The sequence below is a fragment of the Podarcis gaigeae genome (assembly GCF_964106915.1).
Source record: "Podarcis gaigeae genome assembly, chromosome: 5".
Taxonomy (NCBI): domain Eukaryota; kingdom Metazoa; phylum Chordata; class Lepidosauria; order Squamata; family Lacertidae; genus Podarcis; species Podarcis gaigeae.
Window position 1 is genome coordinate 44236083 of NC_139681.1, and position 27985 is coordinate 44264067.

The 27985-nt window shown below is 37.8% G+C and overlaps 2 protein-coding genes across 7 annotated transcripts in view; one reads left to right on the forward strand and one right to left on the reverse strand.

The window, feature by feature from the left end:
• INSYN2A (inhibitory synaptic factor 2A) overlaps nt 1-10409 on the forward strand; it is a 61253-nt gene extending 50844 nt beyond the window's left edge. For all 3 annotated transcript variants that reach the window (XM_083741083.1, XM_083741085.1, XM_083741084.1), the window contains one exon: nt 7039-10409. In XM_083741083.1, coding sequence (XP_083597209.1) covers nt 7039-7222 — 184 coding nt within the window. In that variant the 3' untranslated portion in view covers nt 7223-10409. The remainder of the gene's footprint in view (nt 1-7038) is intronic.
• DOCK1 (dedicator of cytokinesis 1) overlaps nt 1-27985 on the reverse strand; it is a 371865-nt gene that overhangs the window by 230885 nt on the left and 112995 nt on the right. For all 4 annotated transcript variants that reach the window (XM_083740981.1, XM_083740979.1, XM_083740982.1 and 1 more), the window contains exons 25-27: nt 27750-27856; nt 22790-22917; nt 19274-19369 (exon numbers count right to left, since the gene is read on the reverse strand). In XM_083740981.1, the coding sequence (XP_083597107.1) occupies nt 19274-19369; nt 22790-22917; nt 27750-27856 (331 nt within the window). The remainder of the gene's footprint in view (nt 1-19273; nt 19370-22789; nt 22918-27749; nt 27857-27985) is intronic.

Genomic DNA, 27985 nt, shown 5'->3' on the forward strand with positions numbered 1-27985 from the left:
TTATTTTTTTTAAAAGAAAAACATGTGCCCCTGATGCCACATTGGAAAACTTGCTCAAAGAAAAGGGGTGGGATTCTCACTGGTGATTCCCCAAATACATCCTTTAAAATATCTTCTTTTCTTTTTTCTTTTTTAAGAATGTGTAAGGTTGACTTGGGGTAAAAACTGTAGGGAAAATAGTAAGTGGACACAAAAGCACAGGTAACTAAAGCCTCAAGCATATTTCCAAAGAGATAATGGAAATGAGGCTTGTGCTGAGTGTTCTGTCCAAGACAGTCAAGAATCTCCAGCCTGCCTGACTCTCCTGCTTCATATAGTCTTATATCCCCAACCAGGGCCTGATTTAGGTTTGATGAGGCCCTAAGCTACTGAAGGTAATGGTGCCCTTTATATGCCCAGCTGTCCTTTGTCAACAACAAATTGTCACTGTCATTGTGTTGAATATATGCTATATGGTAATTTGTGGACTTAACAGGTCCATACACAACACAAAACACTGTTGCTGTATGTAGGTTTTATTTTATTTGTTTTTTATCTAATATTTTGGAAATGTACATCCAGGTTTTTTCCTTTCCTATACCTTGTTTAGTTTATATGTAGATCCAGCACTGTCCCCAACTAAATTGCTGAAAAAGGCAGGATAGAAAGGATAGCCAGCCTGCTCTTCCACAAGGAACATTGTCTAGTACTCAGCACTATAGAACACTTTTTGCCAACCTATGTGGGCTTCAGATTGTGAGGAGAGGTCTGCAAAGGTATTTTGTGATGGGATATGGGAGTCAGCTGTTCAGTACTTTTTAAAAACAATGACACTGTGCTAGCAGCCTTATGGATCCCAGTATCAGTTTATACTGCTCATTTGATTACACTGGTCAAAGTCTAACATCTTACACATTCAACCCCCATTTATAAAGTAGGGGGGGGGGGTCTAAATCTAGAAACGTATGATAGCATATACATAATGTAATGCAATGCATATATACAGAAGTGTAGAAGTGTCTACACTCTCTCTCTCTCTGTGTATGTGTGTGTATATATATATATATATATATATATATATGCTTTCGTAGATTTTCACGGGTACAGGAATGCAGGTTTTGGTGTCCTCGGGTGTCTTCCCGTGTAAAAGTTGGGGTGTCTAGGCGACGTTTCGACGAGGTCTCACTCGTCATCTTCAGGCTGGTTTCCAGTAACAAGAAGCCGAAAGCACCAGCCTGAAGATGACGAGTGAGACCTCGTCGAAACGTCGCCTAGACACCCCAACTTTTACACGGGAAGACACCCGAGGACACCAAAACCTGCATATATATATATATATATATATATATATATCGATCGTAAGTAGACACTTCTACATAAAACATATTCCATTAGTTAGTAGCAAAATCTTGCATTATCTATCTGTAATTTGTCTTACGAGAAGATACTGTTAAATGCACTGACTCACAAGCTAGAATAGATGACCAAGCCTCAACTTTATAATTTAAGGTTGCCCCAAGCCCATTAGTGACTGAATGAATCCTTTAAAAAATACAAATTTATTTCATAGCTGAGAAAAAAATGGCAACATTAAAAATTCATAATACACTGGAGTGACAATTCTTTTCAAAGTATTGATTAGAAAAAAACAGATAAAACCCCTAAAGCTTTCATATAATGAATATAATAAAATTATTCTTTTGTTTCGCGCCAACAAATGTTCAAGCTGAGAAAATCTATCCCATTGGTATTAAGATCACAAAACAGAAGATCAAGTATATCCTCCATTCAAAACCAGTTATATTTTATAGAACAGCAAAGCAGAAGTACCACCAAATGAGATTAATACAGCTAAAAAGTTATACATTATCACCATTATCAAGATAGAGCCAGGAGCTCACATATTTTTGCCTTATTCTGACTTACCATTGAGAAGTAATGGCATTTGTATGCAGGAAAGGTATTAATCCGATTCCTAGCCTGTCCAAAGTAACTTTTAACAAAAAATGAAAATTATATTCATTCTATGATTATTTCCTAGTAGAACTGCTCTTTCTACCCCAGTTAAAAACAGCTTTTGTTTAATATTTTGTACACTGATCTTGGGCACTTACCATGAATTATCTTAATGGAAGAACCGTCTAAAGCATTCATAACAGAATTCACTTTTGTTGGAAAGTCAGAAGCACTCTAAGTGCTCATTCAAGGCTATTTCAGGTTCAGAAAAGATTTTGTATCTAAAGCATACTGATTAATTTCTGCAGCAAAAAAAAAAACACCCTTAAAAAAAGCCCTGATTAAACCAGACTACAGAAGTTCTTGAGAAATATTCATGAATGCCATGCTAATGTATCATTTGGCTATTTTCTGTTCCTCTGAATTAAAAAAAAATATGTATTTGCTTTACGCAGTAATTTAATTTTACCCTAGGTATTATGGTTCTCCTGGTGCTAAATTCTGACTCAACTAAAAACAGATTATTACAATCTGAAATACAATCTTCAAGTCCAGATCAGCAAATGAGAAAGTTAAGACGATCTTAGTAGATGAAAGCTAATTAGATGATATAAAATCACCACTAAGTTATGTCTCAATAGGGCATCTACACACCTAAGATATTTGAGGATCAGTGTTTAAAGTTCTCAAAGCATGACACAGTAATTCTTGAAGCAAAGCCTGTTTAACTTAGTTAATGCAAACCACAGAGAACAACCCTTAAAGAAAAATTTAAAAGATAAAAAGCATACTATGAAGATACATGGATATATAGACAATAGACCAAATTCTCCCTTTGTCCCACAAAGTAAGTTTGTTCCTGTTGCTTATCTCATCAACTTTGACTTGGATTACAATCTACCCTAAGTAGGAGACACTTCTAAAAATGTAGCACAGATGATTCTCAAAGAGTTGTTAGGCTACATCCATATGATCAGCTTAAAGTGTGTCATTATTTCAAGTCACAATTAAAAGGCAATAGAATGATATTCAGTTCACAGACACATTCCAGATAAAACAGTATATTGGTAGGGTAAAAGTAAGGGGTTGATCTGCTGCTGCTGCTGCTCCCATTTATTATATGGATTATGTGAACATCAACAGACAAAATAATAAGCACTTTGCCTGCGCAGAGGAGGCTTACAAGGGACACCAATATGATAATGTGTTGGATGCAAGACAGACAGACAGACAGACAGAATTGATAAACTAAAAGGGATCTTCCTTCACACTTTCAGGTAAGGGTGTTTAGTTGGCAGAATTGAGGGAAAGGATTCTAATTTGGTATGCAATGTTATTTTGGAGGCTAAGCAATGTCATGTGAGAAAGGGGCGTGGGTGTTGGAGCTGAGGCAAGATTTGGGCAAGCAAGGAAGAGCTTGCAAATGTGAGAGTCAGTGGCGCGTGAAATAATTTAGAAGGTGAAATGTTGGGAGGAACTTTGGGACAGGATGATTTAGGGCAGTTTCAGGTGCCAATTACTGATCCTATCTATAATTGTCCTACACATATTCATCTTTTTTCACTGGATATTTTGGACTATGACACCTGAAAAAGCTGCTGTGTGTGTAAGCATGTCATTCCATGGATGCACAATTCAAGTCTAGCTATGTGCTTATTTTCCTGCCATGAGATCCTAAAGAAGAGATCCATGCTGTTTAGAAATGTTAATGATTATGCGGTATAGGCATATGCATCTACCCACAGGAAAAAACCATGTGCCAAGCTGGAAATTTGGTACATGATTTCCCACAGCTCAAGAGGCAAATCAGTGTATAGGTTTCTATTATTATTATTATTATTAATATTATTATTACTACTACTACTACTACTACTACTACTACTACTACTACTACATATATATAGCAACACTAACAAAGTAGTTCAACAAAAGAAGAAAACCATTGAGCATGGTCAGTGGTTTTTAAAAGCAGTTTGCCTGTGCCCCATGCTTCACATATGCTATCTATATCTCTAACCTACAACATATGCTGGTCTGAAATTGATTGGGAATATTGAATTATCAGCACTCAACACAAACATGGTGTCCTAGCCTTAACAACTCAGTAGCTCAGGCCACTGAACAGCAAAACACTTGGCCAAACTATACTGGTTTGTAAACAAACATACCAACAAAAAAACTCTTTAAGCCTGATGCAAGTATATTCAACTCCCTTCTAGTGGCATGCATACTCTTTAACTTGGGTCCTTTCTGATCCTTGAATCTCGCCATTAAGGAACTTAAGCTTAGTCCTATGTTCAGTCTGTTAACCAGAGACTTTATGCTGCATAGATTTAAACTGACATATATTTTTGTACTAATATTTCAATAGAAGCAAAAACACAAGCAATGTACCATTGCTCCAGCCCATTGCTTTGGAACAATTCTGTCCAATATATTGGACACTGGGGGTCAGAGGGGAGAAAGAAATCAACAAAACCCAGTCCAAGCTCCAATCTGACACTGCATGTACTATTACCATAACAAATTTTATTGTAAAGTCCACAGATAAGTTCCCCATTCCTTACTTTTGCCTAAAGCCATATGCACCCTGTCTCCCTCATAAAAGAGCCTTTCTGGGTGGTCAGGAAACCTTCTGAATAAGGGCCTTGGGAGCAGGGCTACTGGAGTGGAGAAAACAACAGGAAACATACTTTCCATGAACTTCCTTGTTAAAGCATTTGAGTTCAATCCTAAATTTAGGCAATCCCTCTCTCCACCAGCAACCTCCCTGAATGCTACCCCATTTTGTCCAGGAAGAGACCTCCAAGCCTCCAGAGATGCTTTGCATGGAGAGGGGGCAGTGAGACGAAGGGAAGTTTCTTCCACAAACCTCCTTAAGTTAATGTATCTTAGAATCCAAGCGAAAATATATGAGCAACACTTTCTCTTTAAATCTTACATATACAGTTGAAAGATTCCTGTGTTAATTAACATTGTGACAAAACACAATGGTTACTTGTTCCTGTATCTCAGATTGTATCATCAAAGAATCCTCAGCCCTATTTTTTCTCATGGATATGCAATGATAGGACCGAACAAATACATTAGGATTAAAGGGATATGTCACCTTGTGTAATATTTTCCCATTTTTTGTGGGTGGGTGGGGGGAGGAAGGTTTATAAACCACATTAATTTTTCCCTTAGCTATGAGCTGTGCTTAAGTTTATGATTGTTTTGCCTTTCCATCATTACTTTTGCTTTCTTGGATCCATGAACAGGTGAGGAAACTTGCTATATAATTAACCTACTTTGTGTTACACAAGAATTGCCGTTCCAAAATTGTGTGTGTATCTCCTTGCCCAGATTGCTGTGCATTACCATTACTAATTGCCCTTTTGCTATAGCGTGAAATCATGCCTCTTTGTTTTTATAAATGAAATCTGAAATGTATTTTACTAATGTATGTTGATCTCTTAGCTATAATTTCTTCTGAATCTTTTTTCCTTAACTGCAGGGCAGCCAGCAGGGCTTTCCACTCCACATACTGCTTACAACTTAGGATGCATATTTTATGAGCTTAACTTTACTTTTATGTGGCAATTTTAAACCTTCAAATGAGTAACAGATTTGAATTTGTTTCTCCCTTGCAATCTTTATGTTTCAAAGTTCTGTTTAGTAACATGAAGATCTGTGCCAATTTGACAAGCTTTATCTTTATAATTGGCTGAGCTTCAAGTTTGAGTTACATTATATGCAGCCAGGATTTTGCCTTATAGAGACAAAGCATAAGCAAAGAGGTCATTATTTCAATAAGTTTGTGCAAAGCTTAGAAGACAGCCTTTTTCAAATACATATAAATCAGATTGTGATGCTCATTCATTCAAATGATGTATTCAGAACCCTACAGTGCTGATCCCTTTCATGTGTGTGAAGTTGGTAGCTTAAGAACAACTAGGCAAGGGTTTTCATCCAGTTGTTTACCCCAAGTAGATGGAACTTCTTAATTTATCCCTCATTAGCTGCAACCTTACTCTATCATGGTTTCTGAGGTAATTCCCAACAAGTAATTGTGAATCATCCAAGAGGTTGTTGCAGCATACTTTATGATCCAAACAGAAGACTGCAGCTAGTACAGGGTTAAACTAATTTATCCTGGATCAGGATATTGTTCCTTCATTGCAGGGTTGGACTAGATGACCCTCTGGGTCTCTTCCAATTCCACAATTCTATGATTCCACCAAATGTCAGAAACACAATGTGTTTAACATAAAACCCTGTATTGTTTTGCATGTCCCTCTCCCAGTGGGAGTTTTCTACCTTTACTCCAATGTCTCATAATGTTCTGGTATTGGACAAGAGCAACACAGCTTTCATTTCACAATAAATCTCTTTAGGAGTAAGAGGCATAATTTCTAAATCTTAAAAATATCCCCAGACACTCACAGAGATACCGTACAGTTAGCAGGTGCATGAATTACCATGTTTGCACAAGGGGTTACAAATGCCAAACCCTCAACCCAAACAGAGACCCAGTTAGTGTCAGACTGCAAGTGCACAAAGTACAAGAACATCTTACAACTAAATATTTTGGGGAGAGGGGTAGAGAAGGAGTCAGCAGAGAAGGGGCATATATCTTAAAGGTAAAATGACATGCTTTCAATGCAAAATATCCCAGTTTTAATCCATGGCATCTAAAGTAGTTGTGGGATAGACTTCTGTCTAAAACTCAGAAGAGCCTTTACCAGTAATTGTAGTCTGGGGTAGTCAATATGGCCTGTTTCAGATATTGTGGGCTCCAACTCCCATTAGCCCCAGCCTGCATGGCCAATGGTCAGGGATAATGGGAGATGTAGAAAATACTGACCCAAATGATCTGACTTGGTATGATGCTATGGGGTAACATAGGTCTCACATCATTATTTAGTTGACACATTTCAAGTTTGTTATATATTTCAACCTTCTTCGTAACTATTTTATAATATACTTGTCAATGTGTTCTGTTGAAGGAATGTAGACATTTGATTTTCTTCAGCATGTCACACTCATTTTCAATGTTGACTTACCTAAAATCTTTACCTTGACAACTGATTTTGGTTTTCTTCTTTTCCTTCCACTATTTAGTGTGGAATTAGATTTTAAGCAGCAAGAAGACAAACTACAGCCAGTTCTGAGAAAACTTCATCCTATTGAGGAAACTCAGGTTGCACCTTTGCCTTATTCCCAGGAGAGTTACTCCTCAACTCCCAAGCAAAAATCCAAAACTGAATCAAAAAAGCACGGAAGATGGAAACTCTGGTTTCTTTAACTAACTCCGTAATATATGGAATTTTAAGGCCTTCTTCAAAAAACAAACAAACACATCCACACGCAAAGTTGTGGAATTTTTAAAAAAGGGATCTTGGTAATCTGAGCAGGTGACTGTCAGCAAGTGTTATACTGACAATATTAAAGAAGCATTCTGTTCTCACCATATGTACCAAAAAGGCCTTTGTACCTATGAACTAACTTTCAGGAGCAAGGCGTTAAATCACACCTTGCCAACTTTGTATTCAAATTTCACCAGTGTGGGATGTAAAAGAATTTTAAAAACCAGGATAGAAATTTAGGTTAGAAAAGTAAAACTACTCTCCCCCAAGTCCCTCAACCCACAATCATTTTTTAAAGAAACATTTTAATGTCAAACTGCCATCTTGCTCACATCTGAGTATATCAATTCAAGTAAGATTTGTTTTGATTTCTTTTTGTGAAGGCGAAGAGCAAGCCTTTTGGTTCCAAAGGCCTTCGTTGTACATCTAATTTTCCAAATATGCTGGGGTTGGGTAGTGCCATTTTCAGCACATAAAATCCTGAGGAAAGCACAATATTTTCAAATGGTCTGAGACCATGAATAATCTTTAAGATGTGACTATGTGTAAACTTGCCTTTATGTGCTGTAGCATTAAGCCAAGTGATTGCATCTCAGTTAAATGCTGGCACCTTTTATTTAGTGTCATTTTCATTGCCAGACCTACTGCTCACTTTATACGGGGAGCAGTGAAAAGCCACCCAAAGTCAGGACATGCCTTTAATCACTGAAAAGTTGACAGGGTCAAAGCTAGGGGCTCTTAGCTCTCTTAGATATCATTTTTAATCTGTTGGTACCCAACAGCTAAAATTATATATTCTTGGCACCATATTTTGGGAGGGGGGGGAGGAGAAGAGATGGATAACATTAAAGTAACAGATCATTGGCAGCTGCCACAATTTAATACTCTTTTGTAATTCAGTCTTGAAAAACACTATACACTATTGACACACTGTGCCAGAAATTTTATAATGTGTTGTGCTTTTTAAAAGTTCACAAGAGCCTGGCAATTTTATTTAGTTGCGCATTCAAGAAAGACAGCCAACCATCCTGACCTCCATATTTCGTTCAGTATTAACAGATCAAAACCTTGAATGAAAATGTGAAAACAGACAACTTTAAGATAAGGTTATGGATTTACAAATCAGTCCCCATACAAAATCCATTGAAGTTGAAAAGTGTCCCGGGATTCATTGGGGAAAAAACTGGTAACCTTAAGAGTAACATTTAAAATTCACCCTCAACTGTAAACCTTGGGCATGAGCCATCCACTTTCTTTATTACCCACAAATTTCAAGAGGAGGAAGCCGAATACTAAATTCTCACCAATATCAATACAATAAGGAAGTTCTTAAATTTGGTTGTGTTGTATCCTGATTTCCCCCCATGTTTTTAAATCGTGTCTCAAGAGGGAAAAAGTATGTTATAATGATTTTCCTTGTAAACTTTAGGATTAAGTCGGACTTCTCAGATCCTTTCTAGTTTAATTTTCAACAGGGTATATGCAAGCTATTAGGTCTACAATTTCATGTCTTGAACAAGCATTTTTTCAATACTGGGAAGCAACAAAAAGGGGAAATAATTTTACTGGTAGAATTCCACACAAAAAAGGAGAAACAAGTGTGTGACATGCTATACTCCACCTACTTCAATCTCAAAGTCATTATTTAAATATTGCCAATTTTATATGGCTCCCCAAAAAAGCAGTTTGGTCATTTTTAGGGGGAAGATAAATGCTTCACTTAATGAGTTATGAAAATGCAGTATGTGATTGTTATGGTCAGCTTCAAACAGTACTTCCTATTTATGCTTTAACGAAAAATTCACACCTTTTTAGTAAAATTCCAAGAGGGCTACAAATCATTGTACATATTCCAAAATATTTTTTTGCGAAAGCTGAAGGATGAGAAAGGCATTTCCGTGCCATGAAGGAAAGTGCAATTGTTTTATGTTGGACGGGGGAGAATGAAACAATGTATTTTATAATGTTTTTAATTAAAGTTCAAAACCTGTTTACAAAAGATCCCACCATAAATATTTTAGAATTCCAAATATCTCAGAACATAAAATATATTATTTTTATGAAAACAAAATCCTCAAATATAAGCATATGTATATTAAACTAAGATGTTTATTATGGTACTGCAAACATCTTCACATACAGAGCAGCTCAGTTCCTTTGACCATTGATGCATGGTCTTAAAGAGGATCATGGCCATTATCTTGATCCAAAGAAGTACAAATGGGAAGTCTGCATGTGTAGAGACTTCTGTTTACTTCTGCTGACACTATAACCCATAATACACCCCAAAACGCATTTGAAAATTCCCCCAAATCGAAAATATAGTTTGCCATCCAAGGCAGGTAGTTACCATTCAGTGACAGAAGCCCAGCTATATGCATTCATCCCCTCAAACAACAACAAATTGGGTCAATAGTCCAAGCTCTACAGTCACTATCTCACAAGTTATAAATGTGCTTGCTGAAAACTGCACATGCATATGTGTGCTTTCTCCATTCCCCTCCCCCTCCAGCAGCCTTCACTGCCCCTTCGCCTCACCCAACCCCACCAACACAAAACCAGGTTAGGACTTAAATCAATGCAAAGGTTGTCTGGCTTAAAGATTGTTAGCTGCAAGAAATGCATAACGAAAAAGTGTGCAGTCTTCTGGTATGTATGGTAAATACCTGCTGGTTTACAGCCCTTAACAAATTTAAGTGTTTTCGTACCCGGGCCAAAATACGGATAGTATACAACTACACATATTTTAAACAAACAGCTCTCTGATATTCTTAGCATTTGATCTCTGTGTTACAGAAATAGCCCATATTCTCATGGGTTTCCATTTACATACAAATCTACAAAAACAGTATTTTGCTTGTTGCCAAGTAACACAAAAGCTACATTATACAGGTATCAAGGTGGAAAAAGAGGTGCTGGGAAACCATTTTGAAGCTGAAAAAATGAAACTAAATTAAATGTTCTATATACATGAACGGAGTATTTTTCCTAAAACGCTGACAAATTTTAATTCCTACACTTCCTCTATTCAAAAGGTAAAATACATATTCTTGCTCAAAATTACATATTGTGTTATCGTACCATACTATGTAACTTGTAATAAAATGTTCTCTGCAAGTGTGTAAACCGTATCATATTGTATTACATTTAGGATCACTCAGGCACAATTTAGAATTTTATGGAGGGACAATTTAATTCTTTAAAATTTGTAGCCAAGTACAATACGTGATTGAAATGTGAGATGACGATAGTTCCACTTTATTGCGATCTCGTATAAAACCAGGTAGGACACCTAAAAGTAAGTGTATTTTCATTCTCCAATCTGGCATACTCCATAAGTTGCTGCTGTATTCATTAGCAATATCATGTGGTTACAACCACTGGTTTATTTATAAACACACTTCCATATCATGCTTTGATTCCATTTCAAACCAATAAATGCTGCAGTAATTTTATATTACTTGCTATTTTCATACTACAGGGACAATATTTTCTAAGTTTGCATAATTCCCATAAAGCAACATAGTTCTTTGTTTTGGAATTATTGGGAAACAATACATGTAAATATCACTTGTTTTCTTAAAAAAAATACACCACTGTAAGATACTTTACAGAGTCAGGATAAAATGGAAAAAAATATTAAAATTATAAACACTAAAATATGAATTGTTTGCTTTTATTTTAAATATTTTTGCTTCCGAAAATTTCTGTACAACAAATTACTGGCTGTGCTGTCTCTATCCTCCCCCCTCCCTGCCACAACATTTCATTGCTATACTGTATCAAGTTTTCTAAATTTAACAGATTAATTTTTCATGAGCAATTTAAAGCTGAACTAGTTGTCAAGATAGCATTAGCCCAACTGCACCTCTGCAACAGTACCAAGCTCCTTCTCTATTAACTTAGTAATTATCATTGCCACTAACGGCATCATAAAGGCACAGTATTCATTGTGTTAGAAGGAAGCAATGGGCTTTCAACATTTCTTAGCATTATTTCGATATCAATAAAGTATGGGTGCACGCTATTTAAATTAATGTGTACTCTCTTGAAATATACTCCCCAATTCATTTAGCTGAATGCAGCCTGTTAAGTGGGTTTTTTATTTTTTTTATGAAAGTACAGGTACACTTGAAATGCTCACATTCTGCAATAGATGAACAATTTCATAGAGGGCAAACCAAGTATGACTTGATTGCAATTAGATTATACCATAAGGCAATACTATGCCTCCTAGTGTATGAAATAAATCAGACAAGGATCGTATTGCTTGTGTAGCGCCATGATATTCAGTCTACCGTAAGTGAACTGAACCAGAAAGTCCAGTTTTAAACTTGCCTCCAATATTAAATTCAGTAGACAGCCGTAGCCAAGCCATTATTTTATTACCTTCAGCCCCCCACCATTACCTCCTACAATACACAAATGATAACACTGACATATCTCACAATATATTAAAGATTACCAAAGTAATTGCTCTACTAGATAGTCTTGGAAATGCTGGCATACTGGAATCCTATCATGCAGTATTAAAAACCTAACTTATCATTGAGCTGTCAACTGATGGAGGTTAGCTACCCACTACAGCTGCCCTAACAACGACAGCCAGTCTTCAGTGCCCTTGTAGGTTGCCTGTATCCTCAACCTCCATGCAAAATCAGTCTTCAGGGGTAAGGATCCTTGAGGCAGAAACAGTGGGTAAGTATGTAGGAAATTGCTTTCTTTTTACATATACAGGAAGCTTGCAACATGGGAGAGTACTTTCAACATCCTGTTCTGTTTCCAGCTTCCCTGTTCGGGTACTCTTAGGGTCAACCTAGATGAACCAAAATGGCCGGCAAGAAATGCTAGCCTAGATAGCTGGTCAAGCAGAGGCCCACAGCAGACAGCAGTCAAGATTTTCCTCAGGGAGAAGGGTGGCAGCTATGGAAGGGTGGGCAACTGGCAGTGATTTGCTGGGGATGCCAGTTTCTTAAGGGGAAGAAACAGTGGCAGTCCTGCTGCTGGAGTCCTCCTTTTTCTCTTCAGTTGCTCTTAACACTACAGATTTGACCACATTGTCCCAAAGTAGCCTACTGGGAATGAAACTGGTCTCTTGCAGCTTCACTGAGCATTTTCCTGGTTGTGGCATCCAGTCCTAGAATCAAGGAGAGCCCTTGGCTGAAGGAAACCCTAAGCCCAGGTCAGGCCCAAGTTCTTTCCCCATCATCAAGACCCCCAAAAAACTGATAAATGGGTGGTGTGGGGACTAACATGATAATAATAAATTTAGAAGACAAATGTGAAGAAGGCATATACTAGAGATTATAGTGACAGCTTCACAATAAAAAGATTTTTCCAAAGGATATTACTTAGATAAAAATGGTTAACCAAATCCACTGATCACAGAAGGGAGGAGGGACCCACACACACACAAACATTATTAGGTTACATATTAGACAAGAGCCTCTGAGCTGTAAAATCAAAAGGGTAAGTGGCTGTAAAAATCCAGTAAGCATTGGGAGTATAAGTAAGACCTCCCTCCATGATGACATAGAGGCATTAAACAAACAGTTACTGGGTACTATTGTTTAATCGTTTTTGGATCCATCTAGCAACAGTATCAAGCAGGTTACATTTTATGAGTTTGTCAACAAGGATATCATGAGAGACTGTCAAATGCTCTTCTGAAATCAAGATATACTATGGCTCCAACATTCCCATGCTCTACCAAACTATATATATATATATATATATATATATATATATATATATATATGAGAATGAGATAAGGTTTGTTTGACATGACTAATTTTTGATAAAGCCATGCTGGTTCCTGGCTACCAGCACATTCTTTTCTGGCTGTGTTCAACAGAAAAGAGGAGTAAAAAAAAAAAATGCACATATGCTGCAAACGGCTAAAGATGCTATGCAGAAAAAGGGAAGGGGGACAAATACAGGCAATACAATATTTAGCATAAGTAATTTTGCCTGTAAATTAGAAAAAGCATTTAGGACTGTAGACTCTGAATTTATGTTCATTCTTGAGGCTATAACTTCACAAGGCTCAATTAAAAACTGATTAAATGAACAGACTGAGACTACATCCCAGCTAATAGAGATCCATATTATTATATTTTCCCCCACATGAAGCAGCATGACAGATTTTCATAAATTATGAAGTCTAGAATAAAAAGTACAGTGATGGCAGGAAGTATGATTTGCTTGGGAATAGATCCATTGCCATGTTTGGAATAGTGTGACTAAGACTTTGGATCAAATTTCTGCAAAGCCATGAAAGCTCACCATTTGCTTTCTCAGCCACAATATTTTTGTGAGGGTAAGAGGTGCAGAACCATGTATAGGATAAAAGCAACCAGAGTCCTATTTCATTCTGGAGGGAGGGAAGCAAGTTGGTGACTTTTGCTGAATGCTCTTTCCCACTATGTCACTTGACAAGATGCACTGCAGAGATAGAGACCCTAAGCAAGAGCACAAGAAGTCGCACTGGCAGGCTGGAGGGAGAAGTTGGAATTGGTGAAAATAACTCATTAAATCCTAGTTATTTCTGTGAATGCAATGAGTCCTCCCATTCATAGAGGGGCAAAACTTAGCCCAACCCATAAAATGTCTATCCAAACCCAAAGAAAAACAATAGCTTATAAATTTTATTTAATTTCAGGTTCCAAGTAAGTGTTTTAAAAGCTTGTTTTCCATAACTTTCATTTCAACGTAAATATGAACAAATAGAAGGGCATATCCAGCAGTCGATCATGGCTGGTTTATACAGCATCACTACTGTGCAATTTGAATAAATTTCTATTCCACTTAATAGTTTTAACATGTGATAAGCCAATTTGCCTTCCATTGTCAGTTCCCTCATTCACAGCACTAAGATGCAGTGGTCTGAACAATTACACAAGCAGAATCATTGATTTATCGCAAAATAGCTGCAATCTGTGAAGGAAAAGTTATCAGAAAGCACCCTTGCAATATGTCGAACACATTTCTGTGTAGATTTTGCAACGAAATTCGCCAAAGAAATTGTGTGCACAAGTGCCTTCCTCTGCATCTTGCTTCTTCCTCCGTCGGCCATCCTTAGAACCTTACAAAACCGATTTTGGTAACTTTATAGCCCTTATGGTTTCCAAGGAATAATGTGATAGTAAATGCTGAATTTTGTGGGTTGAATATGCTGCCCATTATTTTGGACCTTTCCCCTCTACCCTTTTAACATCACCTCTCAATTTGCACAACAGTAAGGTTAAAAGGCACAATGGTTAATAATTTAACATTTCTTAACAAATCATTTGAATTATGCATGTCTTTTTGAATAAGTAAATGCTACATGCACCACTTTATCCTAGGATCAAATTTTCTGTATCTGGAGGAACAAATAGCACCATTCAAACTACATTGTTCTAAGTGTGTTTTAATTCTTAAGGACAACTTGGGATTTTAGAAGTATCAGCAAACTGAGCTTCCAGTCTCTTTACCTTTCTCATTTTTGTTCTTCCGCTGTAATAGTGAAGATCAGTTCGTACACTCAAGTGGGGAGCCCCTACTGTACCTGGCCATGGCCCACTCCTTGTCCAACATCACATGGCCTACTGTCACACAATGGAACTTGCTGCCCCAGGAGGCAGTGATGGCCACCAACTTGGATGGCTTTTAAAAAGACTAGACAAATTCATGGAGGAGAGGGCTATGATTGTCTACTATGGTTATGCACTACCTCCACAACTGGAGGCAGTAAACCAGTTGCTGGAAATCTTGCAAGGCAAGAGTACTCTTGTGCTCATATTCTGCTCCCTGGTTTCCCACAGGCACTTGACTGGCCACTGTGAGAACTGGGTACTGGACTAGATGGGTCATTGGCCTGATCCAGCACATTCTTAAGTTCTTATTAAGGAGCTACACAGGGTTTGGGGAGGACCAGAATTTCCTAAATGCAACCTGAAGCAGGTGGAACATCCAGTCTGGTCATAGAAAAGATTTCCCAAAGTTCTAAATGCTCTAGATGTAGATTAAAAATTCAACTATGAAAAAGCAAGCTCATCGAATGTTTTGCTTCTTAATTAAATCTTTGGGGAGGTGTTTGTTTATTTATTTATTTGTTTGTTTGTTATGTTCTATATTTTGTGTTTTCATGTTGTAAGCTGCCCTGTGATGTTCAAATGAAGGGCAGTGTATAGATTTAATAAATAATAATTACCAGAATCAGTGGTCATCTCACATGTGGTGTCATGCAATTGAGAACAAGCTTTCAAGAGATTGCCTGGACCCATCTATACCTATGAGCTTGTCCACCCTAGTGACTGAATCTCATTTATGCCTATGAAAGATTTTGTCACTTTAAGCTCTTTACAAGATACCTCAAGATTCTATTTTTTTCATTTCTAAATATTACCTTGAAATACAGGGAATACCCAGCCTCATCTTTTGAATAGTATGCTTCTAGCTGGTTAATTTATTTTTGTTATGAAGAATGTTCACAGGACAAAGCACTAACTCTGATGTGAAGACACCATCAAGTCTGGGCTTCTATAGCATTACCTTCCTAATCCAGGTGTATAATTTGTTGCCTTAGTTGTCACAGGACTGGAATTATGAGGGGTTTCGTTGGAGAAAGGGAATGCCTGACACTGGGAGTGAAAAGAATAGTGTCAGCTGTGAATTTAAAATAAGGCAATGATTATTCTGAAAATGCGTCTCACCAGTATCACTTTGAAGTATGTATCTGATGCTTTCCTACAGCTTTGCATATAGTTTACTTTTCCACAGATACGTTAACATTGTGATCCTATACATATATACTAAAAAAAAAAATACTTCACTGAGTTCAGTCTGGCTTATTCCCAGGTGAGCATATATAGAATTGCAAGGCCTATTTGTTAGTAAACAGTTGCAAGGTCAAAGTTTCATATGGCATTTTATGGGTGTGATCCAATGCAGATTTTCCTGGGAGTAAACCCTACTGAACTTGAGAGTAATCCCCAATTGGCATTGTGCTATAAACCAAGCTTCTTCCTCCTCAGCCATGTTAAGAACTGTCACAAAGCTTCTTGAGAAGAATTTAAATAAAAGATCAGATGTAAAACATGACTTCTCCCTATTCATTTTTGTATATTTGAATTTTCTTGAGACTGTACAAGGTGAATCACATTTGTGTAAAGGTACTATTCTAGCTGCTGTGGATTTAGACATTCAGTCTCATAACCATTGTACCACCGAATTATGCTGTACCAGTTTAGCGTCAAATCCAAATTCGGTGATGACCCCCTCCAAAATGGAAAAAAGAGAGAGAAGAACAAAACACACTAAAAAATAAATATTAACACATAAAGTTCAATCTGCCATTGATGCATGAAAGGTAAGATGATGCAAAATAAAGTACCTTCGCAGTGCAGTTTTACTACTTTATTGACACTATAAAAGTGAATCATCTTCGGATGACTGGAATGAGTTCTCTCAGAAATTCAGTGAATCTTAAATAGTAAGCGTCCCTTTAAAAATTATTGGTACCGGCAGCATTCATTAAATAATTATAATATGTTCAAATGCAATGCTTTTATAATGCCATGTTCATGTTCACAGTATTCATTTTTAATACAATGTACTTGTTTGGCCAGCGTTCAAATACAAATTTACTGGATTTCAGACGATAAAAGAAAAAGACTGTGAAAACCATCAAATTTTGAGAATAGATCAGAATAAATCATTTAAGAAAGACAGTAACTACAAGGCCAGGTAATATATTGCCCCCCTATAGCTACAAATAATATTATGCGTGTGGGGAACAAGCTAAAAAGCAAATAATAATAATAATAATAATGATGATGATGATGATGATGATGATGAACAACCATTTAAATACTTTATCTGCTGTAACCTTTTGTCTTTGCTGTATTGATTAGTACATGTCCCATTGCTGACATCTCCAAAAAGGAAAACATCTAAATAATGCATCTCATTTAGGTAAACAGGTTTTCCTGAGTTGCCTTTCCTAGGCTTAAGGACGTTTACTTCAAAATGAATAAAAATAATATAAAACTATATTTATAAAAGAAAGCTATGACAAACCAACAAAAATATAGTAACTAAGAAAAAAGTCCCTCATCAGATCAGCCTCAAAATGCCACCTATAATACTCAAGTCAGAAGATATCCTTTCTTTAAAGTACACATTCATAAATCTATGATTCTATACTTAAAAAAACCCAAACATAATGCTAATGTCAGGCCAACATATGGCGAAACTGGGCTCAAATTGTAACCGTAGCACCATCTCAGGATACTTCTGATTGTAATATACTCAATGTATTTTTGCTGATTGTGTCAAAACAAAATTTTTTATATATTTGAAGGCCACGTCCTCAGTTTGTTACGCTAAAATTAATCTGGTCATAAAAGAGCTGCTTATATGCAGGAATTAACCTTTTTCCTGTTATATATGTGCTTGCTCATCTTAGCTTTCTAACCAGGAAATTCTTTAATAGGCCAACAAATGATCATCTTTTTGCACGTCGATCAAGCCAGATTCAAGACATTGACCTGGAAAATTATGAAATGAATAGAGGAATCTATCCCTAGATAAAGTTGCATAAATGACAGTATAGGGCATATTGTCAATCAGATTATTTCAAAATTAGATGGTTGCTGACCAACTGTTGCAACAAGGTATACAAGCCTTTAAGAAGAAAGTTACATTTATTGGTCCAAAACAGTGTTGACTGCCAAGGGAATTTTTAAAATTTAAATAATATGGGAATTTTTATGTTTGACAGCTGACATTTCTGAAAATGGGTATGTTTAACTTGCTCTTTGATTATTTTTGTGAGTTACAACATAAGCACTGGCAACAAACAATAAAGGTCTAACCAACCATATACAGCAAACTCTTGTCTTTTTCTGTCCATCTGTCATACAGACAATTCCAGGCTATGTGGGTTGGATAGGAAAATCTTGTAGGACCTACAGAACAGAGAACTTTCTGCTCACCTCCTCTAGAGGTCATCATTCCAGTGACTCAAAAGAATGCAAGAAAAGCCTTGCTCCCTGCTGTTGCTAACTTTACCTGATACCAGTGCAAATATATATGACGGAGAAACTTAACTGGAATATCCTAAAGGACATGCAAGTGTGACTGTTGCAACAGTACTTGAGTATTTGTTGGGAAACAAGACATTGCTGTATTTGTCAGCTGTGGCATCTGCACTAGATATAGATTCCAAGTCCTTTTTAAGGTCATCTCCACATAAAGTATATTACATGGATCAATCCTTGAAATTACAAAAGCGTATATAGGTGGTGGCAAGGTCTCTCTCTGCTCCGAAAAGGGTCAAGCCTCCATAATAAAAGCAGCTGATATGAACGTATGTTGGCCACTGCTGGTTTCAGCTTTCCAGGGACAAAGCAGGCAAATACTGCTTCTCCTAGAGCAAGCATACCGGTAACTCCTGCGCCAAGAGTTATACTAACCAACGCTGCCTCCTTTATATCTAGCATGGATTCAACTTGTTGTTTTAACCTCAGTCACTTCTCCCCAGGCATCAGAAACTGGTTAAGGACTAAAATAGCTGCTCTAGGTTGCTTATAAATAAACAATAAGTATGGACCATCCAGTTAATCATTAAAGCATTTCTGTGTATATCCAAGCATATTTAGACCACTGAAATGAGCTTAAGATTTAATCATTTAAAGAGAAATGCAGCTGAAGTGAGAAGAGACATCTGTCATAACAAGAGAAACACAACTGAATGTCGAAACAAAATAAAAAAAAATTCCTTCCAGTAGCACCTTAGTGACCAACCAAGTTTGTTATTGGTATGAGCTTTTGTGTGCATGCACACTTCTTCAGATACTTAAATTAACTGGGCTAGTTCATAATCACAACAAGGATCTTGCATACATGTTGTGCAGTACTCCACAGAAGAGATGTCCAATGGATTATGCACTTTTGTGAACAGTAACTGCCATAGTATTTTTAGAAGTTTGCCAATAGGCACTTACTATGAGTTCTGAATCACGTCCCATTGATATGACTGTTCTGTTTACTGTCCTCAGTAGCTTCTCCATAATAATCTGTACATGTCGCTGTGTCGGTCCCTATAAACCAAAGCAGAGCAGAAAATTAAAGGAAATCATTGAAAAACCAACCTAAGGCTACTCCAGAAGTTTGTTATAAAAACCGTGTACCCTTAAAGCAGCAATTGTGAATACAGTGTCAAATAATTTAGATTAAGAACTAATTTGAATTGTTGAGTTACTGTTCACTATGGGAAGTCCAGTAAAACCTTCCAACACTGTTGTAAAGACAAACTGATTAAGGTTGTGTACAAGGCCTTTCATCTAAAGCAGGCATAGGCAAACTCGGCCCTCCACATGTTTTTTGGGACTACAACTCCCATCATCCCTAGCTAACAGGACCAGTGGTCAAGGATGATGGGAGTTGTAGTCCCAAAATATCTGGAGGGCCGAGTTTGCCTATGCATGATCTAAAGCATTTTACCTCCCCCAAAGAAATCTGAGAACTGTGGTTTACCACTCACAGAGCTACAATTCCCGGCACCCATAAAATACAGTTCTCAGATTTTGGGAGGAGGAAGCAATATGCTTTTGAGAAAGTCTTGTACTTAAAATGTGTGGCATGTATGCAGCCTTAGACTAGGGGGAACAAACTGGCACAGAAGAAAAGGGGAAAGCACGCATACCTAGATAAACAGCAAGCACAACTTTGTGCTTGTCTCCATTCCACTTTTTTTTAGCTGAAATCTTTAATTTCTAACAATCAATCCTATGCTCCAGCTTCTCCTTTCAATGCCATGGTTTGGAAGCTGCTATACAACCATTCCATGGTAGAGCCCAACATAAATGATAAGTTGCCTTTTGCTCATTTCATTACAAAAGAATTTAAGGGCCTTCAGGAGCAGGCCAATGGCCCATCTAGTCCAGCATCCTGTTCTCACAGTGCCCAATCAGATGCCTGAGGGGAAAAGTCGATCAGTATTAGAGCACAAGAGCTCTCCCCGCCTCCTGTGGTTTCCAGCAACTTGTATTCAGAAGCATTCCTGCTTCCAACATTTTCACCTGTCTTTTAAGCTTGGAGAAGTCCCCTGATCTACACAACTACCTGAGGGGCTTTGGGTTCTTCCTGGACTTTCTTTTCAGTCCAGGAAGATCCTTGCCATATCAAATATGCCATGCCAGCTAAGTTGTGTGACTCTCAATCATTACATACCACAAAGCAATTCAGTCAGAATTCACAATGTGACTTGTGAAAAGAGAAAAGGAAAAAAGCCACCCTTTGTTGCATGAAAACCCAGTAACCTCTGCTTGTGGCAAATGGAAGAAGGAAGATTGACGTAATCTGCCCAGTTTTAAAGCTTTTATTTGAATCAACATACATTCTCTGTCTAGATTGATATGCTTCTCTAGTGACTGCATGAACTGACAGTGAAATTTTCAGACTGTTTTCAGAAATTTTCAGAAGTTTAACCTTTCAAAAGGCCCCTCTGTACTATATAGTCAAATAGATTATTTCTTCTGTACATCCATGTGAGGCTGCTCTTTCTGAAACACACATTTTAACAGTTTGGCCACAAATGATGATGGCATTTCCATCAAAGGAAACATAATTTAAGGGTTGCCTCTTCACATGTCTTTCGCCTCCCCCCCCCCCCTTAAGAAGGCACAGAATTAGCTTCATTGGCCACAATAACAACTTCTTTTATCCTGCCCCTTTCCTCCCTGCTCTTGATAATTAAACCTTCAGCCAATAAATACCCTTGACCATTTCCCCCCAAAAATCCCTTCAAAGTGTCTCAATTCAGCCAACTCATCTTTACTTTCTTTGACTTCTAAACAGGTATCACTGACAGCTTCCTAATCAGAGGGCCCTCAACTTTGCTATCTCAGCAGGTAAGGAAAACAGCAAGGTAATTGGTTGTACCACCCAAAGCATACCTCAGTTCAACTCTCCTTTTGCGGGAGGGAGCAGGGAATTAAGTCCTGCTGTTGGACTGTGTTCATCAAGGCCACATTTAGCCCAGAATGCTAGAATATGATCAGACTGAACAGTATCACAGGGCAACTTGAACATCTTGAATGGTACTGAGTAGATTTAAAACAACTGTCCCCTAACCTTTATGAGCTAGTGAGCCAAGAAGGTACATATAAAACGTCCAAGTAGAATAAGCACAATAGTCTTTTCATAAAAAAATAAATTTGCATAATGGGAATTTTGGAACAATGGAAATATAACACAATAAAAAACTCACCGACAGTCACACCCATGGACCTACATATATAACTATTTTAAAATCCCAACCCTGTAAACTATATGCCATATCCTACTGATTCAGTGACTCAGAACATTCCATGTTACTGTTAAGCTTAATTCAGAGGGAACTCATCCTCAGGTCATAGTTCTCAAAGAGCACTGCTGTTCCCATTGTTTTCACTTGGCTGTTTGAACAGGCATCTATGCTAAGCAAATTGTTTTAAGATGGTAACATGGAGTTTTGCTGTGCATCATAAATTCCTGATAAATAATGCACACTACCCATCCAGCATTCTGACTTTTGCCATATGTAAAATAATGCTTGTGGCTAAGAAATTTTGTTTTTATTTTCCAACAGCTATCCCTTTTCGAATGTGAAGTCAAAGCGTGGACAGACATCCTATAGTGAGACTTTAAAATGAGCACACGCAGAGTTCAAACAAACCTATTTGCTGATAAAACAAAATTAAAGCCACCTTCGGAAGACTGTATACACAAAGCACTGAAGGCCTCGTCTTGCAGTGCAGCATGGATATAATGCAGAAGTCCACACTGCAAAGTTATTCATTCCTACACTGACAGAAACTGGGAATGAAGTCAAGAAGCAAGCTCAACTCCTGGGCATTGTTTTATTAGATGAGGTTCTTATTGAGTTTTCTTTTTATGCCTCTTAGGAATGCAAATGTGTCAGGGATGACAATGTGAAAGTAAGCAAGTGCTTACCCAGCACTTGAACTGAGCTGGGAAGCAAGGAAGCCGTGTATTCAGACCACTGAGCAAAGAAGTAGGTACTATTTGTAAGAGCCCAGTCTGCATCTGGTCAAACTGAGGAGGAGACCAGAGCCAAAAACTTCATAGGACCAGGTGAAACTAGTTTTGGCATCACCTGACTCCTACCAAGACAGTAGTTTAAATATTGTTTGTTAGCAGTCTTCAGGGGTGATGTTTAAATGCAGCAGAGAAGCCCCACAGCTCCCTCCTTTTGCAAAGTGCCACAGCAGCACAGAGAATTAAAGTGCTTGCATCCCACTTACCGGATCCAGATCTCCTACCTACTGATAAATTGTGTGATGTATAAAATAATATAAACGAAATACTTGTCACAATGCCAACTTTTAGCTTTTTCCCTTCTAAAATAGAGCCCTAAGGCAAGAAGAAGCTCTTCTTCTTTTAGCCTTATGCCCACTCACAGCAGTACTGAAAACTTTCAAGATTTCAGTATTAAATAAACACACTTAATTACTAACCACATCTTTCCTGTAAAGTACTTCCAGGATGTTGCTGACCAATTGGCAACAGGCTTCCAGGTCTTCCTGCCGTTCCAAATGGTACTTCAGCTGATCTGTCATCATTGGCAGCAAAATCTCTCTACAGTCTGCATATTGAACAGGGGGAAAAGTAATTAAGTACTTAACCTTGAAAACACAAAGCTTATGACAAATTTTCAAACTGAAGCCAAACATGTTTAAAGTGCACGATCCAGGCAATGTCAGGTGGGTAGTCTCTGTGATTTGTGACAACTCTATTTTATTCTTTCATAGTTATATATTTGTGTTTCAAGAGGCAAAGCCATTTTTTACTTCATTTTGAGTAAATAAATATCCTAGTCATATTAAATTATCATTGCTAATTGCTCATGTGATATTGTGTGTGTTTTTCAATTTTTGGTTAATTTCACCCACTGATGCAAGGTTAAATTGGTGTTTCAAAGATCACCTTGCCCAGTGCAATTACGTCCATGGTGCAGAATGATTTCCAGTAAAATTTCCCAAATACTTGCAAAACATACATGTAAAATATGGATTCATATGTCTATATGTGCAGATACTAAATCACTGAACAGGACTGCAAATGTCCAACAGTCCAACAATTAATTATCTACAAGATGTGATTATAGTGCAATTACATTTGGAATAATTTCTGAAATGATTTTAAACTGTGGTGGATGCCATGGTTTAAAATGATTTTCTGTATTTATATTCTTTTCCGTTTGGCATTTTTGAGGCCAAACATTATTGTTTTACCTGCAATACATGTCAGTTGAATCAGAAGCAACCAGTTAGAAATGCAGGATTTTGCCCTTCCCCAAACTCTCTCCCCATTTTTTCCTGCGTGTCTTCTCTCTTCGCTTGCTTATCCAGACATCATGATAAAGAAATGGTACATCCCCAAACTATAGTCATATGCACGTCACTACAATGATTAATGAGTGACCTTGAAAAAAATCTGTTGCCTATAGGATTATGCACTTGTTCACAATACAAAGGCTGAAGACAGCTCATAAGTATGAGACAGTAACCACAAGCAACAATACTTCAGCATCTGTTCATCTTCTGCTGCACAGATCTAACCCAAGATGATTAATGTCAGGTGAACATGTGCAAGAATAAAGTATTAATCTTTTTTAAACAGATGCTCAGCAGGGCACCATTAACTAAGCAAAACTGTTCAGAGCAACACAGCCATGTTAAAGCAAAATGTAAGCACTCTGATGAATCTGAACTTAAAACACTTTATGAACATCATCTTCTAAGGGGGTCTAATATTTTGCTAGCCATGTTAAACGTGTGACCCACTGAACCATGTTGAATGTTCCTCTGCCATCAAGAGCACGCTAAAATATATGAACATTTTTAATGAGGACTAAAACAGCAAGAGCTTGTTCTCCAGTCTTTTATGGACAAGTAATTTTCAAATGCTTGGATTTTTAGTAATCTGAAAACACTGTCCATGTGCATCTGCTTAGTTGCAACCTGACGGCCAAATAAAGATTCAGACACATAATAAGCTAGGTGCAACCAAGGTAAAGGTAAAGGGACCCCTGATCATTAGGTCTAGTCGTGACCGACTCTGGGGTTGTGGCACTCATCTCGCTTTATTGGCCAACGGAGCCGGTGTACAGCTTCCAGGTCATGTGGCCAGCAAGACTAAGCCGCTTCTGGTTTACCTTCCCGCCGGAGCAGTACCTATTTATCTATCTGCACTTTGACATGCTTTCGAACTGCTAGGATGGCAGGAGCAGGGACCAAGCAACGGGAGCTCACCCCATCGTGGGGATTCGAACCGCCAACCTTCTGATCGGCAAGTCCTAGGCTCTGTGGCTTAACCCACAGCGCAACCCGTGTCCCGTGGGTCACACCATAATGACTAGTGGATCCAACTGGGATCCACTAGTCAGTGAGCACTCTACATAAGATACTTACTCATAGGCTCAAAGGCAGACATGAAGATTAGAATTTAATCAGGGGGACTGAGCATGTTTAACTGGTACAGGAGATCTTACAGGGAATTTTTCTGACGAGCTCTAAGATATGTCTATCTTGACTAGAGACCATTAATCGATTGATTCACCCTAAGTGCATATTTAGGATAAAGGTTTCTAACAACAGTACAGGATAAGGCAATTTATCATTTTACCAATCTAGGTCTAGATCTCCATAATATAGAATTGTCATGACTGACCAACCAAGGGACTTTGCATACCGTACCTTATTCAGGGCCTTCCTACCTAAAAGACACAACTCTGTTTCCATGCTCTTACTAAAAAGGATGAGTCCCCTGCAATAACTTGTAGCTGACTTAGCAGAACCCATGGGAGCTATCTGAGGTCCTGCATGTTCTGTGCTCAACACAGACTGGAGACTGCCTCTTTTCCCTACAAGCCTTGTGCCCAGAACTCACCAAGAATGCAACAAATAATCTAGAAAATTCAAAATACAGGAAATATTGTCATAGTTCCAATACCATAAAACCGTATTCATAATCATCATCATCATCATCATCATAAAATCATTCCAAACGGTCCTCCCAGTATGAACATTTTAGATAGAAGTTCCTTTTTTAATTTTCTTTTTTGGAGTGGAGGGAGGTATTTTTACTGAGGCATCTTCCCAAGTATCTGAGCATAATTGAAATGCAATTTTTAAAAGAATTAAGAATTCTGTTGAAACTGGAAGACAAACATACTGCCATTTATAATTTCACAGCGTACTACATCCAAGCAGAATACTAAGTTTTAAGCTGACATTGGTAGGGGTATTTGTGGCTTGCACATCTTTCAACATCAAGGAAGCCTATTTATCACAGTCCTAACCTGTGTTCCGGTCACCAGCTCCACTTGATTCATTTTTCAAATATGCTGACTTCACCTCTAAGTAAAGTCCACAGTGAAGAAGAGAAAAATCTTTTACGAAACTTTCAGACGCTTAGTTCCGTTTTGACCTTTTCCACAACCAGACACATAGAAGTTACAGGGTGTGGGAACAATCGATAATTCAATGTATGTAATCCATATTAAAGCCCCTGCCCATATAACCACAACGTTCATCTCTCTGAACACTCAATTACCAAAATGTGTTCATTATTACTATTATTACATTGGTAATTTTGGGGTGTCAATACAAATCCAGAAGCTTTGCTGGCATGATCATAAGCTTTATAAAAAAATGTATTCACTGTGGCAGGTCACAGCGAATACTGAACTTCAGCTATCTGCCTCCACATAGTTTATACGTGGTACTATAAACAAGAAATTATAGGGAGAAAGAATTGCACAAAAACAGAAAAAGAGAGAGGCTTTGTACTATTACGTTGTCATAACTTATGTCAGAGAGTGGCAGTTTATTCTTACCTATAGCTAGATATCCATATACGTTTTACACAAAAAGAAAACGTTGAAACTGAAAACCTAGTGTAGGATTTCATTAAACCATAAAAAATAGTTTTATGGGTCCTCAAAATCACTAACAGCCTGAAAGCATGCATGACTCAATGTACCTTAAATTCAATGAAATGTACTCAAGAACTCAGCTTGAGTCACCAATGGAAAAGAACAGTATTTGTTGGACTGTGTAGTGCAATCATACTGCACAAGCAAAGTGTAGCATTAGGTACAGCACTGCACCCCCCAGGAACACTGAAAAGAATCACCAGGCATTGCCTCTCATAGCAAATTCAAGTGACTATGCATCTCAGAGTTTTGAAGCAAAAAGAGCTGGCCCAAATAAAGGTAGTGGTTTCTACACAGTCAAGGGAATATATGCTTGTAAATTAAAAAAGGGAATACCATGGCTGACGATACTGAAACCCACAGAGAAGATTAGCGGGCTTGTGCTTCCCCTGTTCTTTTTCTGGCAGAGGCCATTCCTTGGGGCAACAAAAACAGCTTCAGCACCAAAAACTAAGCTTAAATCCAGATTGAATTGAAAGTAGATAATCCTCCACAAGATCTTGGGAGTTGCAGAGCAACCACCTGCTTTGAGCACCTTGCTCAGAAAGGGAATGTTTACAAGCAGCCAATAGTTATTACAATCTTCCTGGTCCAAATAATTTTCAGAAGCAGTCTGACAAGTGCTGAAAACAGCTACAGCAGCAACATCAAACGTCTGGGAAGTGGACATTTTCCATCTTTTGTCCCATCCTGAACTTGCCTAAGTCACCACTGTGTTGCCTTTTTTCACTGGCAGCCTCCTACTGTCAGGCAGAAAGGTATGAGTTTATCTATTTTTAAAACAAGTAACTTCCGAAAGGGCTGTTGAGACCACACTTCTCGCAAATAGGGTGTAGCTAATCAATTCCTGCCTGCTCCATGTGTAAGGCAAGAGGGACAAGGATAAAGCATACAAAAGAAGGCCATATTTATCCAAGAACGTAACTCATCTAACAATACAACACTAGGTTATGGACACATCTGCAAACTGACCCATTATCTTGGCCAGAGCAGCTTTTATCCCTGAAGTGCTTAGCAAACATACCACTTCATTCCTCCACGGTTTCTTTGTAGTGTGTAAATGTAGTGTAGTGTAACTTTGTAGTGTGTAAATTTCTTTGTAAATGTATAATTTAAGTATGGGATGCCACAAACCCAAATATGGTTTTCATGTCGGATTTGAAGGCAAACCATACTTTGCCCAGTTTGGCTATGAGACAACTGATTAAAGAAATAGATAGGAAACGGGAAGAAGGATGTGAGCCTAAGGACAGCCAAGCTAAGCATCACTTTACATGTGGACCAACCTGATAGTTCTATAACTTTTACTCTACAAATATATACACATTTGCACTTGCAATAAAGGTTGTGGATGATTGGCTACAACCTCAACTGCTATCTGCAGTAAGGAATAGCTGGCCCTGACAAAGACTGACAGATAGCAAATAATGAGACAATTTAATGATTCTTTAAAGATTCTGTGATTTTTTTCCCCTTACCATGCTGAGTGAAAAGGTCACTGTGAACTATTTCAATCAAACAATATAGCTTCTGAATTGTGAGACGGCCCATTGGAACATTCAGTATAAAATCTGTGAATAGCTTGCTGCGGCGGGGGGGAGAAACAAAAAGAAAATTAACAGAATGAAGGAGTTAACAATTTCAGTAAAATGTTTTTCAGTAAAATGAATTAAAGAATTTGGGAGTTTTGAAAAGCTTTTTTAGAAAACAAAAC